General features: G+C 43.9%; 1 protein-coding gene across 12 annotated transcripts in view; it reads right to left on the reverse strand.

The window, feature by feature from the left end:
* The window catches only part of dmd (dystrophin), a 1663772-nt gene that overhangs the window by 496868 nt on the left and 1148556 nt on the right, over positions 1-18348 (reverse strand). For all 12 annotated transcript variants that reach the window (XM_033033201.1, XM_033033203.1, XM_033033205.1 and 9 more), the window contains one exon: positions 16211-16386. In XM_033033201.1, the coding sequence (XP_032889092.1) occupies positions 16211-16386 (176 nt within the window). The remainder of the gene's footprint in view (positions 1-16210; positions 16387-18348) is intronic.

Raw genomic sequence — 18348 nt, forward strand, 5'->3', positions numbered from 1 at the left:
TCTCCGTGATCCCAACTATATCATAGTCATTAATAGCTATCTGCACATTCAACTCATCCACCTTATTACGAATGCTCCTTGCATTGAGACACAAAGCCTTCAGGCTTGTTTTTACAACACTCTTACCCCTTATACAATTTTGTTGAAAAGTGGCCCTTTTTGATTTTTGCCCTGGATTTTCCGGCCTGCCACTTTTACTTTTCACCTTGCTACCTAATGCTTCTACCTTCATTTTACACCCCTCTGTCTCTACGCTCACACATTTAAGAAACCCTTTCCCTTTAACTCCATCTAACTAGCCCATTCGACCCCCAATCCCCCTTATTCAGTTTAAAACCACCCGTGTAGCAGTGGCAAACCTGCCTGCCAGAATGCTGGTCCCACACCTGTTAAGATGCAATCCATCCCTTTTGTACAGTTCCCCCTTACCCCAAAACAGATCCCAGTGATCTAAGAATCTAAATCCCTGCCCCGTGCACCAGTTCCTCAGCCACACGTTCAGGTCCCGTATCTCCCTGTTCCTGCTCTCGCCAGCACGAGGAACTGGAAGCAAACCGGAGATAACAACCCTGGAGGTCCTGCTTTTCAGCATTTTTCCGAGCTCTCTAAAGTCACGCTGCAGAATATTCATCCCCTTCTTTCCGACATCGTTTGTGCCGACATGCACTACCACTTCCGGATGTTCACCTTCGCCCTTGAGGATTTTCTGCACTCTGTCCGTGACATCCTGGATCCTGGCACCAGGAAGGCAGCACACCATCCTCGCATCCCGTCTGTTGCCGCAGAAACCCCTGTCCGTACCTCTCACAATGGAGTCTCCTACTACAATGGCGTTGCCTGCCTTAGACCTTTTTGGTTTTGGCTCAACAGCCCTATTCGCATCACAAGCCAGTCCGCCGCCCAGCTATGAAAGCTAACATACCATTTGCTTTCTTCACTGCCTGCTGCACCTGCATGCCCACTTTCAATGACTGGTGTACCATGACACCCAGGTCTCACTGCATCTCCCCTTTTCCTAGTCGGCCACCATTTAGATAATAGTCTGCTTTCCTGTTTTTGCCACCAAAATGGATAACCTCACATTTATCCACATTATACTGCATCTGCCAAACATTTGCCCACTCACCTAGCCTATCCAAGTCACCTTGCAGTCTCCTAGCATCCTCCTCACAGCTAACACTGCCCCCCAGCTTAGTGTCATCCGCAAACTTGGAGATATTGCCTTCAATTCTCTCATCCAGATCATTAATATATATTGTAAATAGCTGGGGTGCCAGCACTGAGCCTTGCGGTACCCCACTAGTCACTGCCTGCCATTGTGAAAAGGACCCGTTTACTCCTACTCTTTGCTTCCTGTTTGCCAGCCAGTTCTCTATCCACATCAATACTGAACCCCCAATGCCATGTGCTTTAAGTTTGTATACTAATCTGTTATGTGGGACCTTGTCGAAAGCCTTCTGGAAGTCCAGATACACCACATCCACTGGTTCTCCCCTATCCACGCTACTAGTTACATCCTCGAAAAACTCTATAAGATTCGTCAGACATGATTTACCTTTTGTAAATCCATGCTGACTTTGTCCAATGATTTCACCACTTTCCAAATGTGCTGCTATCCCATCTTTAATAACTGACTCTAGCAGTTTCCCCACTACCGATGTTAGACTAACTGGTCTGTAATTCCCCGTTTTCTCTCTCCCTCCCTTCTTAAAAAGTGGGGTTACGTTTGCTACCCGCCAATCCTCAGGAACTACTCCAGAATCTAAAGAGTTTTGAAAGATTATTACTAATGCATCCACTATTTCTGGAGCTACTTCCTTAAGTACTCTGGGATGCAGCCTATCTGGCCCTGGGGATTTATCAGCCTTTAATCCATTCAATTTACCCAACACCACTTCCCGGCTAACCTGGATTTCACTCAATTCCTCCAACTCCTTTGACCCGCGGTCCCCTGCTATTTCCGGCAGATTATTTATGTCTTCCTTAGTGAAGACGGAACCAAAGTAGTTATTCAATTGGTCCGCCATATCCTTGTTCCCCATGATCAACTCACCTGTTTCTGAAGAAGCAACTTGATCAAAACGGAATTGTTAAGGTGGTCAGTTTTACACATGGATCAGATACTGCTGCAAAAGCAGCATTGCATTCCATGACCTCGCCAGTATAAACACCTTGAGCACATTCTGCTTGAAACCAGAACACAAATCCACACTGCACTGTCTAGCATCACTGGTTTTCAATGGCATTGAGCCATAACTTTACACATGAGGGGGAAAGTACCTCTTTTTGGCCTCAGAGCGATACTCCTGGATTCAGGGTCACCTCCTGCTTTCGTTCCAATTACAACCTGCAACTTCTGTTTATCTTCATTATGGTTTCTTCACCAGAAAATGAACTTGTATCGAAGCAAAATTATCTCCTCATCTCAGTCAAAGGAAACACAATGGATAAATATACAGCAGTCTGAAGAAGGGCCTCAACCCCAAAACATCACCCATTCCTTCTCTTCAGAGATGCTGCTTGTCCCACTGAGTTACTCCAGCATTTTGTGTATATCTTCAGTTTAAACAAGCACCTGCAGTTCCTTCCTACACACCTCTACAACCCTAACAGGATTGAATTAATGAGACAATCACACACTCAGTTTGAAAGGAAAATGGCACAAACTCAGCAAAGTCAAGACATCTAACATCAAAATGGCATGACAGATCCAAAACAGATTATCGTTCGAAGGTTCACAGGTACTAAACTTGAAATACATAATATTCCCGGAAGGTTTTAACATTTAAAATTGATCTTTGAAAGAAAATAGAAAAGTTGTATTTGCATACTATAAAATCTCAGAAATACATCAAAAACTGCAACTTGTCCACCACTTTTGTCGATGTCACTAAAGCTTTGAGGCTGTTTGTGGTGAGGCCCTTTGGAAGATCATGGCAAAGTACTGTTGCCTGAAAAAGTTCGTCACAATTGTCTAATTGGTGCTGTAATGTCCTCAGTAATGAATGTTGGAGAGTCGTCAAACCCATTTCTTAACACCGATAGTGTTAAAAATGTCCATCTGTTTGCCCCCATAGTGCTTGGTATAATGTTCTCCACAACACTGCCTACCCTGATAAAGAAGATAGAATCACCCAAATTTACAGGACTAACGGTTCACTTTATAACCTCAGGAGACTCCTAGCTTCAACCAAACTAAGGAAAACATTCTTACTTTCTTTGCTGATGACTGTGCACTCAATGTAAGCTCAAAAACTGATACGCAGGAAAGCGTGGACACATTTGTCAGTGTCTGTGACCACATTGGCCTCACAATAAGCACACAAAGAAGAGAAATCATGCACCAACCTGCTCCAAACACTCCGTACACCGAATCTAACATGCTCGTGAATGATCAGAGGCTTTCAGTTTTGAGCAACTTCACATGCCATCGAAACACTGTCTAAAGGTCAGTCAACATTAATAGCAAAGTCAACAACAGGAGAGCAAAGCCAGCTCTGGTTTTGGAAGGCTGGGAAGTGAAATGAGGGAAAAAAAGAGGAATCAGCCTGTAGACCAAGCTGAAAGTGGATTCCCATTTTACTCTGTGCTTGTCTGACATGCCAGACAGCTTTACCACTTCCAAACGACTGTCTGCGCGGAATACTTCATATCGGCACGGTGGTGCAGCAGTAGAGTTGCTGCCTTACATCGCTTGCAGCACCAGTCCCGACTGCAAGTGCTGTTTGTACGGAGTTTGTACTTTCTCCCCGTGACCACGTGGGTTTTCTCCGAGATCTTCGGTTTCCTCCCACACTCCAAAGACGTACAGGTTTGTCGGTTAATTGGCTGGAGTTTGTGTACTTGGTATAAGTGTAAATTGCGCCTAGTATGTGTAGGATAGTGTTAATGTTCGGGGATCGCTGGTCGGTGCGGACTCGGTGGGCCCAATGGCCTGTTTCCGCGATGTATCCCTAAACAAAACTAAAACACTAAACTAAATCAAGTGGGAAGGCAGGATTCCAGGCACACAGAATCTGTCCCAAACAAACCCTTCCCAGCATCTACAAATTGTTGAAAGAATCACAGATCAGGTGGGCAGGAATTGTCCAAAAAATGTCTATTGACAGAATCCCAACGTAGTCACATCATCAAGTGTCCACTGAGGGCAAACTATCACGTGGTGGACAGAAACAGAGAGTCAAAGACCTGGGGAATCCCTGAAGAGTATCAACATGGATCATCCTGTTTGGCACACCTGCAAAAAGCGGTGCTCACATATGAGGAGACTAGAACAGAGGAAGCAAAGAGGAAAAGAGAATCTTGAAAATCAGGAACCATTGATGCTGCAGTGTCCCCACCACCTTTGTCACCTGTGTGGACGTCACATTTGACCACTAGTTGATCTAACCAGCACCTCTGTGCACAGTACAACACTATACACTCAATGTCAATGTCTGACTCAAGAATGAATGATGAACAATAACAACACCAAGGGTAATTCAGTTACAAAATAACGTGCCAGTTGCCTTTGGAAAGTGGGAAGAATTTGAATGTGGGAGGAAGTTGTGGGAGGATCTTAACCTGGATTAACCCATGAGATCAAGGGGAGAATGTACAAACTCCATGCAGCCAAAAGGTTGAACCTGGGTCTGTAGTCAGGATTGAACCTGGGTCTCTGGCACTGTAAGTCCAGAACTAGGGGTCACAGTTTAAGGATAAGAGGGAAGTCTTTTAGGACCGAGATGAGAAAATCATTTTTTAAACAGAGTGGTGAATCTGTGGAATTCTCTGCCACAGAGAAATATAGCCAGTTCATTGGCTATATTTAAGAGGGAGTTAGATGTGGCCCTTGTGGCTAAAGGGATCAGGGGGTATGGAGAGAAGGCAGGGATGGGATACTGCCTTCTGGATGATCAGCCATGATCATATTGAATGGCGGTGCAGGCTCGAAGGGCCGAATGGCCTACTCCTGCACCTATTTTCTATGTTTCTATGTTTCTATGTAATGGCAGCACTTCTACCACTGTGCCACTGTGCCACTGTGCCACTGTGCCACTCTACCACTGTGCCACTGTGCCACTTGGTTATTTGGCTATTTGGTTAACAATGACAAGATAACAGCAACACACAGACCCAAAACCCTGTTGATGTCCTTTTCATTCTTTTATCTGCAGATGGTATGAAACAGCGTACCAAACTGCACAAATTATTACTTCATGTATACAACAGATACATGTAGTTTAGAATTCCCATTTCTGTTTCCACATTCCCCTATTCTTCCTTTTTCCCTAACTCTGTGACTTCCTTTGACTTCAAAGCCTTCCACAATCTCTGCAGTTCCCCAGTTCTAGTTCATGACAAGCCTTTTATTTTAAACATTCGCGGACAGCTGCTTTCTCAAATGCCTCGATAAACACAAAATGCTGGAGTAACTCAGCGGGTCAGGCAGCATCTCTAGAGAAAAAGTCTGCAGACTGGAGAGTCTAAAGAAAGGTCCCAACCCGTAACATTACCTTCAATATTCTTTTCTCCAGAGATGCTGCCTGACTGGCTGCGTTACTCCAACATTTTGTGTCTGACTTTGGTGTAAACCAGCATCTGCAGTTCCTTCATACACAGAATGGTTCTGACCCAAACCACCACCTATTCCTAGTTTTAGAGATACAGTGTAGAAACAGGCCCTTCGGCCTCCCGAGTCCACGCCGACCAGCGACCCCCGCACACTAACACAATCGTACACACACACACAGGGGACAAATAACAATTATACAAGCCAATTAACCTACAAACTTGTACATCTTTGGAGTGTGGGAGGAAACCGGAGATCCCAGAGAAAACCCACGCAGGTCATGAGGAGAATATACGAACACTGTACAGACAACACCCATAGTAAGGATCGAACCTGCTCTCTGGCGCATTAAGGCAGCAATTCTACTGTTGCAACGCACTCCAGAGGAAGAAGGGTTCTGACCCGGAACGCCACTTATTCCTTTCGTCCAGACCCTGCTTGACTTAAGCCCCTGTCCCACTTGGACGACATATGCCGACCTTTTTTTACTCGTGGACATTTTTTATCAGGTTGGAAAAATACCGTGACCTACTTGAGGTCACGAGTACGCAGATGCCACTCACGAGCATGAGGAAGAGTTATGAAGACCTCTCATGACCTCCTACGACCTCGTGGCAACCATGCTGCGAGTATGAGTCAAGGGCAAACTCGGCAGAGGTCGGCAATTAGGTCGTACAAGTGGGACAGGCCCTTAACACCAACATTTGGTGACTATCTCCAGTATAAACCAGCATCTGCAGTTCCTTCCTACATGTCTTGGCTTCTCAACTGCCTCGCCTTTAATCTCCGTGATCACACATTTTCATTATTCTTGTCTCCTCTCTTCAGGTCTTTCTTAAAACCTCCATATTTAGCCAAGCTTTTGATCATCAACCTGTAACTCCTTGCGCGATATTGTGTGATAATACTCCTCAGCAAGTTGCTTGGGTTGATTTTTACTTAGTTAAATGTGCTAAATGAATATTACTATGAGAGTAACCATGTACTGGATCTCCATTCCTAACACTCCTCCAAACAACTCCTTCAATTAAGGTCTCGACTTGAAATATGTGCAACAAAACAGATTTACGCAGCAGTTCCTGGTTGAAGGTACAGTATTGCAATGCTGAAAAATCATCTTTCTTTACAATAATAATGGTATTTCGAAGATAGCACTCTCATAAAAAAACATGCAATACTGTTTAAAACTAATGAGATTAATATGATCAGTTTATTTCTCAATATTTTTTACAGTTTCCTCGATGATTTCATTAATATTGTCTTTAGTTTTACTTTTATGTGTTCTATAATCAATTATTCCTCAATTTTAACTCACTTTACACCCAAAATAACTTATTTTGCATTCTACCCTGATACATGAATGGCTCAGGTCACCATTCTTCCCCTGAGAATGCCAATTTAACCCAAACTGGCACAAAATAAACAGGTGCACAGTCGGACAGTGATGAAGTTACTGGGCAATCCATGAGGCTGGAATATTGATCAAATGACAAGCTCAAGTCCAACCATGGCAGCCAAGGAATTTAAAGTCAGTTAATCGAATAAGTTTGAAAATAATAACGCTCCTTGGGGAAATAAAACCTGGTGCATTAGCTCAATCTTATTGAGGTCCAAATGCGATTTAGACTCTTAATAGTCATTAAAATTACTTTGCATGTCAGTCAATTTGAAAGTTTTTCTAAGGCCAACGCATTGGGGTTGAAGTTGTCTTGCTTCAACTCCAGTTCTGTGGTCTCTGAGATGGTTGACGAGGCTGCTTTATATCCCACAGACGCTGCCACGAGTGGGGTAAAAGGGGCTTGATGCGGTGCTTGGGCGGATGCACTCTTCCCAGTGTTTTATGTCGGGCTTCCATGTGTGCTCAGTGACAAGATCCTCAATGCAATTTTGGGTGCTCCTTGACCACTTTGGACGGTCGTGTGCCAGGGATGAGTCATTGAGGACACTGGACCCTTCTCCTCAACGAGGTTGTGTGTGTGTTCACGTCTGTCTGTCTCAGTGTGTGAGAGAGACTGAGTGTGTGTGAGACCAGGTGAGTGTGTGTGAGACCAGGTGAGTGTGTGTGAGACCAGGTGAGTGTGTGTGAGACCAGGTGAGTGTGTGTGAGAGACCAGACAAGTGTGTGAGAGAGACAGAGTGTATGAGAGTAAGTGTGTGAGAGAAACTGAGTGTAACTGAGTGAGTGTGTGAAAGTGTAAGAGACTGAGTGAGCATGAGACTGAGTGCATGAGAGAGACTGTGTGTGAGAGAGACCAGGTGAGTGTGTGAGAGTGAGTGAGTGAGTGTGTGTGAGTGAGTGTGTGTGTGTGAGAAAAACTGTCTGTGAGAGGGACTGTGAGAGAGTGAGTGTATGTGTGTGCTTGAGAGTGAGTGAGTGCGTGTGTGAGAGTGAGTGCGTGTGTGTGTGAGAGAAACTGACTGTGAAAGGGACTGTGAGAGAGAGAGTAAGTGAGTGTGTGTGTGAGTGAGTGAGTGAGCGAGACTGTGTGCGAGAGTGAGCAAATATGTAAGAGTGTATACAGTTGTGTGCTTCATGGCCCCTTTCTATTCTGTTGGCATTTTCAGGGTGCTCTCCGGTGGATAGTTCAGGCGTCCCTCTGAATCAGGTAGGCCCTCATCATTGCTTGCAAATCATCAATAATTTTCCAGTTGCTAACAGGCAAAGGATCCCATGTATTTGCTTGGGTTTGCGTAGCAGTTTAGGGAAGAGGACTGAATTGATAAAAGACAAAATTACTCCTGTGATTTTTCAAATTGCTTCCCTGAATGCCAAAAGAATCGGGCCCACGCCTTCACAATGTCCCCCTTCCCAGTGGGGAGCGGTGGTGAGCCGCGAGGCGGGATATGAGTAGCGGCAGTCCGAGGCCTGCGGAGGGATTCCGCTGAGACGGCCCCTGCTCACGCCCGAGGACCGGAAAACTGGAGATGAGGATAGAGGGCGAGGGCGGTCACTAGAGCAAGGACCGGTAAGAGTGTGAACTGTGGTCTTACCATGAGAGAGACTGAGTGAGCGTGATGGAGACTGAGTGAGTCTCAAGGGCTCCGGGGCACGAAGGCTGAAGGAGGCCGGGCAAGGAGAGGGACGATGGTTCGCTGGACGATCCGGATGGAGGCGACTGTTGGAGGCCCTGCAGCAGCCTGGAGCTCGTCTGGATCAGGCATCGCTCCAGTAGATCGAGCGTCTGGACTGGACTTTGGAAATGGCGCTAAAACCTGGCGATTCTTCCCTGCGGTCTCAGTGAACTATTTCTACGCACTTTGTATTAATCGGGGATTGTGCTTAGATATGGCTGTACTTTACTAAACAACATGCAAAAACAGAATTTCCCTGTATGTATGTACATGTGCCACTATAGAACCATCGACATTGATCATTGTGCTCATCTTAATCAATCTGTATTCCAATGATGCTGGCCCTCAGAATGAGCTGGACATTGCATATTGTTCCTGTTTATTGAAAAGACCATCCTGAGCCTTCTGGCAAAGAGTCAGCATTTTTCCCCTTTGGTAAGCCACAGCAATATCAGTTATATGCTGCAAAAGATTAATTTCAACCTTGACAATTCAGGTAACTTATGTAAAATCCTTGAAATTCCACAAGAATGATCCATTATCCGATTAACAAAATAAACTAAAGAACTGTTTTTTTGTTTACCAGCGCCTGCAGCTCCTTTCCAAACAAAAGCTATTGATGTAGCTGAATATGAAGACAATACCTCTTAATCTCTGTTGATAATTTAACATGGTGCCTTTTTCAGAGCACTTTACAGTGGAACATTTTCCTAGATTCTTTACAAAGCCAGAAATAGGTTTTAAAATTTAATCTGTTCTCTTGAGTAATACTGCAAGACACAATGTGTTTATGAAGAACAATCAAAAGTATCTTTACGTACACCAGAACGTCACTAAATCACATTTCTTTGCATTTCCATCAGTATTATTGAGTGGAGTTGTAGCAGCTTGATCTTGTCAAAAAATATCTGAGCTGTTTGCCATCAGACAAGTGTCACTTCAGTTTCACGCTTATAGCTGATGCTTGACTGATTGTGATCCCACGAAAGACATCAAGGCATACAAGAATTCATGCATACTATTTAGTTTTCTTCTTTAGTTTCGTTTAGTTTAGAGATACAGTGTGTAAACAGGCCCTTTGGCCCACTGGGTCTGCGTGGATTCGATGGGACGAAGAGCCTGTTTCCACTCTGTATTTCTAGAACTATTATATGCAGTAGAAATGGAAAGTGACATTTCATAAAGGAAATCAGCCAGGTTAATTGGTTTGATATCAATGTAAAAATTGTGCAGGTTGGTGTTAATGTGCGGGGATCGCTGGTCAGAGCAAACTCGATGGGCTGAATGACCTGTATCTCTAAACTAAACTAAACTAAAGAAAAGATAGACGCAGAATGATGGAGTAACTCAGCGGGACAGGCAGCATCTCTGGAGAGAAGGAATAGGTGACGTCACCCTTTCCTTCTCTCCAGAGATACTGCCTGTCCTGCTGAGTTACTCCAGCATTTTGTGTCTATCTTCGATTTAAACCAGCATCTGCAGTTCTTCCCTAAACTAAAGAGAAGCCTTAAATGTGCAAAGTGACAAAATGGTTCATGTTTTTAAATTCAGACTCCGAGATTGCTCTGTTAAATTGATGTGCCTCTCGTGTCCTATATAAGCACGGGCATCCATTGCTGCTGGTAGTGTTCCTTCAAAAAAAAGAAAATGCACCCAGCAGGTATAAAAAGATGAAGATTAGCCTGCAATCTTCCTCAAGCAACCCGAAAGAAACACGCCAATGCATAATGCATTGTCAGTCTAAATATTTCATGGAGAATGTGCAATCTATTCCACTAAAGGAAAACTCAAAAATCCAAAAGGAAAATGAAGTACTGTCCACACTAAGACAAAACTTGTCTGACAAATTGTGAATACGTGAAAATAAAACAAACTTCACATATTAACGACATGTGAAAAACATGCAACAGTTTCTTCTCAGCTGTTATCAGGCAACTGAATCAGCCTACCACAACCAGAGAACAGTGCTGAACTCCCATCTACTTCTTTGATGTCCCTCGGACTATCCTTGATCAGACTTCGCTGGCTTTACCTTGCACTAAACGTAATTCCCTTATCATGTATCTATACACTGTGAAAAGACTCATTCATTCTGACATATGCTCAGAGCACATTAGGGGGGCAAAGAAACAATATAGGGTTCAGGAATGTCCAAACATGTGGTTCGTGTAGGAACGCACTGCAGATGCTGGTTCTACACCGAAGATAGACGCAAAATGTGGAAGTAACTCCGCGGGACAGGCAGCATCTCTGGAGAGAAGGAATGGGTGCCTGTCCCGTTGAGTTATTCCCGCATTTTGCGTCTACCTTCCATAGTTGTGGTTCACTTGTCGCTGGTGTTTATAAGCCACATTTGCAGTTCTCTGCTCTGTCTGTTAGTCACAGCTGGTAGCAACGGCACGCCACTCACGGAAGGAGCAATAAAACTGATAACCAATCAATAAAGACACCAAGAAAATGGTTACTACCAAGAAAATGGGTGGGGGCACATTGATTGTGGCAGGAAAGGTGTGAGGGGTGGGGAATGGCTGGGCAAAAGGGGATCTGAGAGAGGCTCTTGGGTGGGCAGCATCCTGAAATGTACCTTATTTTGCTGGTGCTTTTAGCATCTTGCAGCACCCACAATGCCTAGAGGTAAATTTGTGTTGTCGACCCTCAGGCTGATACATCTGTAACTTAACTGAGTTGGTAACTACTGAGTTAGTGATGCATTCCGAACCTAGATCTTCTGCACTGATTAGAGCACAGACACCATTGACAGCCATTTTGTTGACCCATCTGACCTTTCAGTCCCATTTGGGTTGAGTTGAAATCCAGGAGCATGTTGAATCTCTTGACCTCTCCCTTTCATGTGCCCCGCCCATTTCTTCCACAATCTCCCGCCCTCCCCACTCACTTTGCTCCTTTCTCCCCCTTTGTAAACTCATCTCCCATCCATAAATCCCTTGTTTTCTTGTATCCCTTTCTTTCCTGCTCCCCATCCTCTTCTTCCTGGATCCTTCCTCTAGCTTTATATGTCATTCCTCTTCTCTCCTTATCTGACACCCTTTTGCTCCCTTTTCACCACTAGCTTTCCTCACTTACTCAAACTGTTTATCAATCAGTGTGTTTATCTCCCTCACTTGTATCCACCTATCACTTGCTGGGTTTTGACCCGTCTCCACCTCTCGTTTCCAGTTTTCTCCTACAATCAATCTGATGAAGTTTCCCAAACACGAAACGTCACCAGTCCATTTCCCCCACACATGCTGCCCAACTCGCTGAGTTTCTCCAGCATTTTGTGTCCAGGGACACATCTAATTATCGTGCGTGTTGGAATTAACTACAAAGGTAAGCACTATACAGTTGCTTTAGTTCTGATCTTACAATTAACAATCTATAGATCATTGAGACACTGGGAACACGATACTGAAGTCTAGACTGGACAGTAATAATTACTGGAGAGTAATAGACAGTAATAATTACTGGAGACTAATAGAAAAAGAAACATGATAGAACATGGAAGACTTGGTATTGATGCTTATAAATCTTTATTATAATTGTATCCTAAATAAAAGAACATTAAAGACTCTGAGAGGCTGATTAGGTTCTCCGCAGTATTTTCATTTGCTGCTACATCTGTTCTAAGCACGGTGTGAAACATTCCCCTAATTATCTGCACTTATATGCAAACATTTTTTGGTCAAATATCATAATTTATAAAAAGTCTCAATGAAAACAACGTGACAAAAAATACCGAAGATAGACACAAAATGCTGGAGTAACCCAGTGGGACGGGCAGCATATCTGGAAAGAGCCCATTCCTTCTCTCCAGAGATGCTGCCTGACCTGCTGAGTTACTCCAACATTTGTGTTTATCTTCGGTGTAAACCAACATCTGCAGTTCCTGCCTACACATGATAAAAAAAATGCAATGGATCAATACAAATCTGCCGTTAACCTGCAGGAGAAGACAGAGAAATGTCTTTGCTTGTTTCCAGTGGCCAATTATACACTGGATCATCAAACAGACATCGTGCAGGGAATATCCGTACTCTTTTCCTGATTAGCTGCCAATCCTCATTCAAAAATTGGAGGAAGACAGAGGGCTAAAAGGTACGTGCCAGTTAGCTCACTGTCTGTCTTAGGGGAAACTTTGGAAGCTATTATTAAAAACAAGCAAAGGCATTTAGAAAGATCCAAGGCAGTTGAGGAAAGTCAACACAATTTGTGAAGGAAATCATGCTTGATTCGGAGTAATTGGTTGGAGTCATGTTGACCTCTACGGTGAAAACGTTGGAGGTTAAGGACAGAGAGGCCTCATTGCGGTTGTATGATGTTGGAGTGGCCATGCCTGGAATATTCTGTTTGAATCCCCTACAGGATATAGTAGTAGTGGAGGCAGTCCAAAAAAGATTAACCAGGCCAAATCTTGAGGAGAGGATTTTGTCCTGCCAAAACAGTTTGTCTCTGATTTCCTTGCAGCTCAGAAGAATGAGGAGTGACCTTATTTAAACGTAAGGGGGTTAACAAGGAAAAGATGTTGACATGTTTTCACAAGTGGCAGAGTCAAGGACAAGGCCACATAGCTGCAAAATAAGGAGCAAGTCATATAAAGTGTGTTGAAATTTCTACTCTCACTGGTTAACGCTCCTGGAAATAAAGCTCATGCGGTAGTTGCTATTGGTGGTGAAACAGATAGAAGATTATCTGGCTGACAAAAAATAGAGAGCTCGCATAACTGCGCCTGTTCCATGCTCTCCAGAGATGCTGCCTTGCCCGCTGAGTTACACCAGCACTTTGTGTCCTTTTGTGTAAACTAGCATCTGCAGTTCATTGTTTCTAGATGATGGATGGAGCCAAGCAGGAAAGAACAAAAAGGAAATCAAAAGAAATCAAATGAGCAAGACGCAATGAGTGGTCTGCCTCAAGCAATGAGCCTCAACCTTTTACAATTTATATTAAGGGACTTGGAATAACACCAAATGCACAGTTGCTGATTATTTCTGATACTAAAATGAATCAAAATGGAAGTTTTTAATCCAGTTTAGGTGCCATAAGGAGGCGACAAGTGAATTATGTGAGTGGGCAAAGATGTGGCAAATTGAATACATTATGGGCAATCTTGGCAAGTGACAATAAAAGTAAATAGTGTGAGGTCAAAGATGAAGGGAGAACTGGTGTTATCATGCTTGATTCACAAATGATTATTACGCAGGCATCAAAATAATTTGGAAAGCTCATAGAATGTTAATGTTGACACAAGGACCTTGGGATGCCGGAATCTTGAGCATAAATTAAGTGCTGGAGGGATTAGGAGGGTCAGGTAATATCTGTGGAGGGAAGGGATAGGTGACATTTTGAGTTGGGACCCTTTTTCTAACTGTTAATGTTTATTGCTTGGAAACTGAACAGGAAAAGAGGGAGGTTTTAGCCCTATAGGGCATTGGCAAAAACACTTCTGGAGAAATGGGCACAGAGTTGATCTCCTTATTTAAGTCACTGGAAACAATCTGGAGAACATTTACACTGGGTTAAAAACTAACAAGGAGCAGTGTGTCAAATAAGCAAAGATTGGATGGGCTTGGGTTGCTTCCACAGTAATGTAGGGAGAGTGAGACAACTTAATTGAAACATACAGGATCTTGAGTGACAAACAATCTGCTGGAGGAACTCAGAGGCTTGAGCAGCGTCTGTAGGTGGAAAGAAATGTTGGGTGTTCGGGTCATCACCCTGCATCAGGATGGAGGGTGGAGAGATGAGATGGCCAGCGTAAAGAAGGACATGGGAGGTGGTGACAATTGTGAGACAGAAGTGAGAGATAATGGGTGGACCTGGGTAGAGTGAAGGATGCCAGGCATATGGAGCCAGATTGGAGAGGAGGACGGGTGATGTTGGGGGGCAGAGCCAGGTAGATGATGGATAAAAAAGGACGCAAGTTACTCCTTCACCCGTCTTCAGACCAATAGCTGAGGTTTCCGGCCAGGACCTTTCTTCAGAAGGGTTCCGTCTGAAGAAGGGTCACGACTTGAAAGGTCACCTATCTGTGTTCTCCAGAGCCTGTTCCGATGAGTTACACCAGCACTTTGTGTCCTTTTGTGGAAACTAGCATCGGCAGTTTATTGTTTCTCGTTGATGGATGGAGACAAGCAGGAGAGAACAAAAGATAAATTGAAAGAGAAAGGTGGCAGATGAAGGGGGTGAGTGGGTGGTGGGAGAGGTTGAAGGTGGAGACTGCTGCTGTTTGGTGAAAAGCGGAATCTCGGAAGCTCCCACACTAATAAGTAAGAAAGGTGGTAATTGGAATCATTAAGGAAGAGGTGAATGGCTGATGGAATCAGAACCAGACGAGGGAGAGGGGTTGGGACGTGCTTGTGGCTTAAGTGTGAGTGTAATGTAGGTGGATGGAAACAGAAGCAGGAGGGAGATAAAACTGGGCGATGGAAGGTAAGAGGAGGGTAATGGGGAAAGGGGACAATAACAGGGAAGACCAGGGGAGAATCAGAAGGAGAAAGAGGGTGGGGGACAAAACACACTGGAGAGAAAAGCTGTGTTAGAAGGAATTGCAGGTACTGGTTTAAAGAAAATAGACACAAAAAGCTGGAGTAACTCAGCGGGACAGGCAACATCTCTGGAGAAAAGAAATGGGTGATGTTTCGGGTTAAGACCCTTCTTCAGACTCGTTAGGGATAAGGGAAACAAGAGATATCGACGGTGATGTGGAGAGATAAAGAACAATGAATGAAAGATTTGCAAAAAAGTAACGATGATAAATGAAACAGGCCATTGTGAGCTGTTTGTAGGGTGAAAATTAGAAGCTAGTGCGACTTGGGTGGGGGAGGGATAGAGAGAGAGGGAATGCCGGGGCTACCTGAAGTGAGAGAAATCAATATTCATACAACTGGGCTGTAACCTGCCCAAGCAAAATATCAGATGCTGTTCCTCCAATTTGCATTTAGCCTCACTCTGCCAATGGAGGAGACCGATGACAGAAAGGTCTGTGCAGGAATGGGAAGGAGAATTAAAGTGTCCAGTAACCGGGAGATCAGGTTGGTTCATGCGGGCTGAGCGAAGGTGTTCCGCGAAATGATCGCCCAGTCTGCGTTACTAAAATGTTACCTAACATTGAATCATTTTATGTTTATACCATTGAGTTGTGCACTACTCAGGTGGAATAAGGTGATCATTGGTGCTAGGAGCAGAATTAGGCCCCATCAGGTCCACTCCAACATTCAATCATGGCTGATCTTTCTCTTCCTTCTAACCCCGTTCTCCTGCCTTCTCCCCATAACCCTTGACACCTTTACTAATTATGAATCTATTTATCTCTACCTTAAAAATATTAATTGACTTGGCCTCCACAGCTGTCCGTGGCTAAGAAATCCACAGGTTCCCCACCCTCTGATGAAAGAAATTCCTCCTCATCTCCTTCTTAAAGGGACGTCATTTAGTTCTGAGCCGGTGGAATACGAGGTTGACACCTCAAATGTGGTCGAGCATCAGAGCTAGGCTATCTCGTACCGTAAATGAATAGCGTAACTTGGATAAAGGAGTGATTAGTCACGGCACATTAGAAACAATTGTACAGAAGGAAAACTGTGAGATTACCTTCTCTTTCTCTCATCCACCTGTCTGCAGATTTCCTGCCAACGCCTGTTTAGCTTGCTCAGTTTCTCCTTGAGGATGAAACCGTCAGCTGCTGATGACTGCCCAATAATCTCCTCTCCCGTCACATTCAAACCAGCGACTGCAGCCTGCTGGCTTCCAATTCCATCCTGTAGTTCCTGCAGGCACAAAAGGAAGGGGAATTCAGTTGCCCAACTGTAAAACACCACAAATAAGCTTGCGATCCGCTCACAAAGCAAGACCATGGCAGAATTATACTCGGTATTTCAGAAAGAAGTTAAAAAAAAAATGAACAGGGAGAAATACACAAAGAAAAAACTTCTGCCCTGATGTTGTACATCACATGATAAGGTCTCTTTCTGTAACACTTCAGATTTTGGAGAGAACCATAACCATGAGAAAGAGGGGATGCTTCAAAAAGGGATCCTTGGGATCCTTACGTATTAAAATTAAGTATTATTTTTCATTTAGATGACATTTACATTGCAGTTTTGGAAAGGTATATGAATCAAATACAATATTATTTAAAAAAAGTATGGGCAGTCCCTGATAATTCATGTAATTTGCAATGAATGAATAAGATCCAAAACAATATTTTGGATGAATTATTTGCCTGAAATACTAAATAGTTACATAGAAGCTTAGCTATAAACAAGAGGTTCAGTTTCCAAATATTATTTGTCACCCTGATGTATTTACAACTAATTACACCAGATAACCAGAACAGATAATCAATTCCAAGCTCCATCATGGGCAGAGATAGAGTCAGGGAGTCGTACAGTGGGAAAACAGGCCCTTCGAGCCAACTTGCCCACACCAGCCCAAGATCACAAGGTAGATGAAGAAAAAGATTCAAAGATGTGTTTAAAGCCTGGAAGAAATGCAACATCCCTCAGCTCCTCTCGTCCTTGGAGAGCGAGATTTTTGGATGGTTTAGGCAACCATGATTTCATGCATGGGGAGCCGGCAGAAGCACTGTCAGGAGAGCACATCCTCACAAACTGTGTAGGAAGGAATTGCAGATGCTGGTTTACACTGAAGATAGACACAAAATGCTGGAGGAACTCAGCGGGACAGACAGCATCTCTGGATAGAATGAATGGGTGACATTTTGGAGCGAGACCCTTCTTCAGACTGAGTCAGGGAAGAGGTCTCATGTTCACACCTTACCCTTCCATATCTCTGTGTCTCCCTCTCATCAACTCTCAGTCTGATGAAGAAGGGTCTCGACCCGAAACGCTACCCATTCCTTCTATCCAGAGACGCTGCCAGTCCCGCTGAGTTACTCCAGCATTTTGTGTCTATCCTCACAAACTATCTGCCCTCAGGTAGCTCCTGCTTCATGCATGGAAGTCCCTCCTACTTTGACCTTATTACTCCCTCATAACCCCCCAAAAGCAGAGTGGAAATGTCATCTTCCGTCCCAAGAAGAAGAAAATGTCAATGATAAATAAAGTCCACTGATGACTACTGACACGACACCTGATAAACCATGCTCAGGTGTTGCAGCAGGTGGCCTGAGATAAATATATGCTGGACTTTTGCAGGTATGCAACTCACAAGCAAGTTTATAAACAGACCTTCACTTTTCTTTGCTGCTGAGAACAGCAGATAATTTGACACCGTTCATTTACTGATAGCCTTTCAGTTGCACATCATGAACATGCTGAACATGCATCATGACTTCCTGACTCTTCTACCAAATCCCCTGACCAATGGAAGCAAGCATACTAGATGCCTTCTTTACCACTCTATCTACTTGTGTTTCCACTTTCAGGGAGTTTTAGACTCAGACCCCAAAGTCCCTTTGTGCATTAATACTGTTTAGGGCCATGCCACAAATTGTATATTTTCGCCTTACATTTGACATACCGAAGTGCAACACCTCACACTAGCTCAGATTAAACTCTATCTGCCATTTCTACCCCCATTCTGTTGTTGACCTATATCCCATTGTATGGTTTGACATCCTTCCTCACAGTCCCCAACCCCAGAAATCTTAGTGTCATCTTCAAACTTACTAATCAACCCGTCTACGTTTACGTTCAATGAACTTGACCTTGCATGAATTTATTTCTCCCTTTATTTACCTTGCTTATCTCTCTTTTGGGCACACTACT

The sequence above is a fragment of the Amblyraja radiata genome, chromosome 14 (assembly GCF_010909765.2).
Source record: "Amblyraja radiata isolate CabotCenter1 chromosome 14, sAmbRad1.1.pri, whole genome shotgun sequence".
NCBI classification, from domain to species: domain Eukaryota; kingdom Metazoa; phylum Chordata; class Chondrichthyes; order Rajiformes; family Rajidae; genus Amblyraja; species Amblyraja radiata.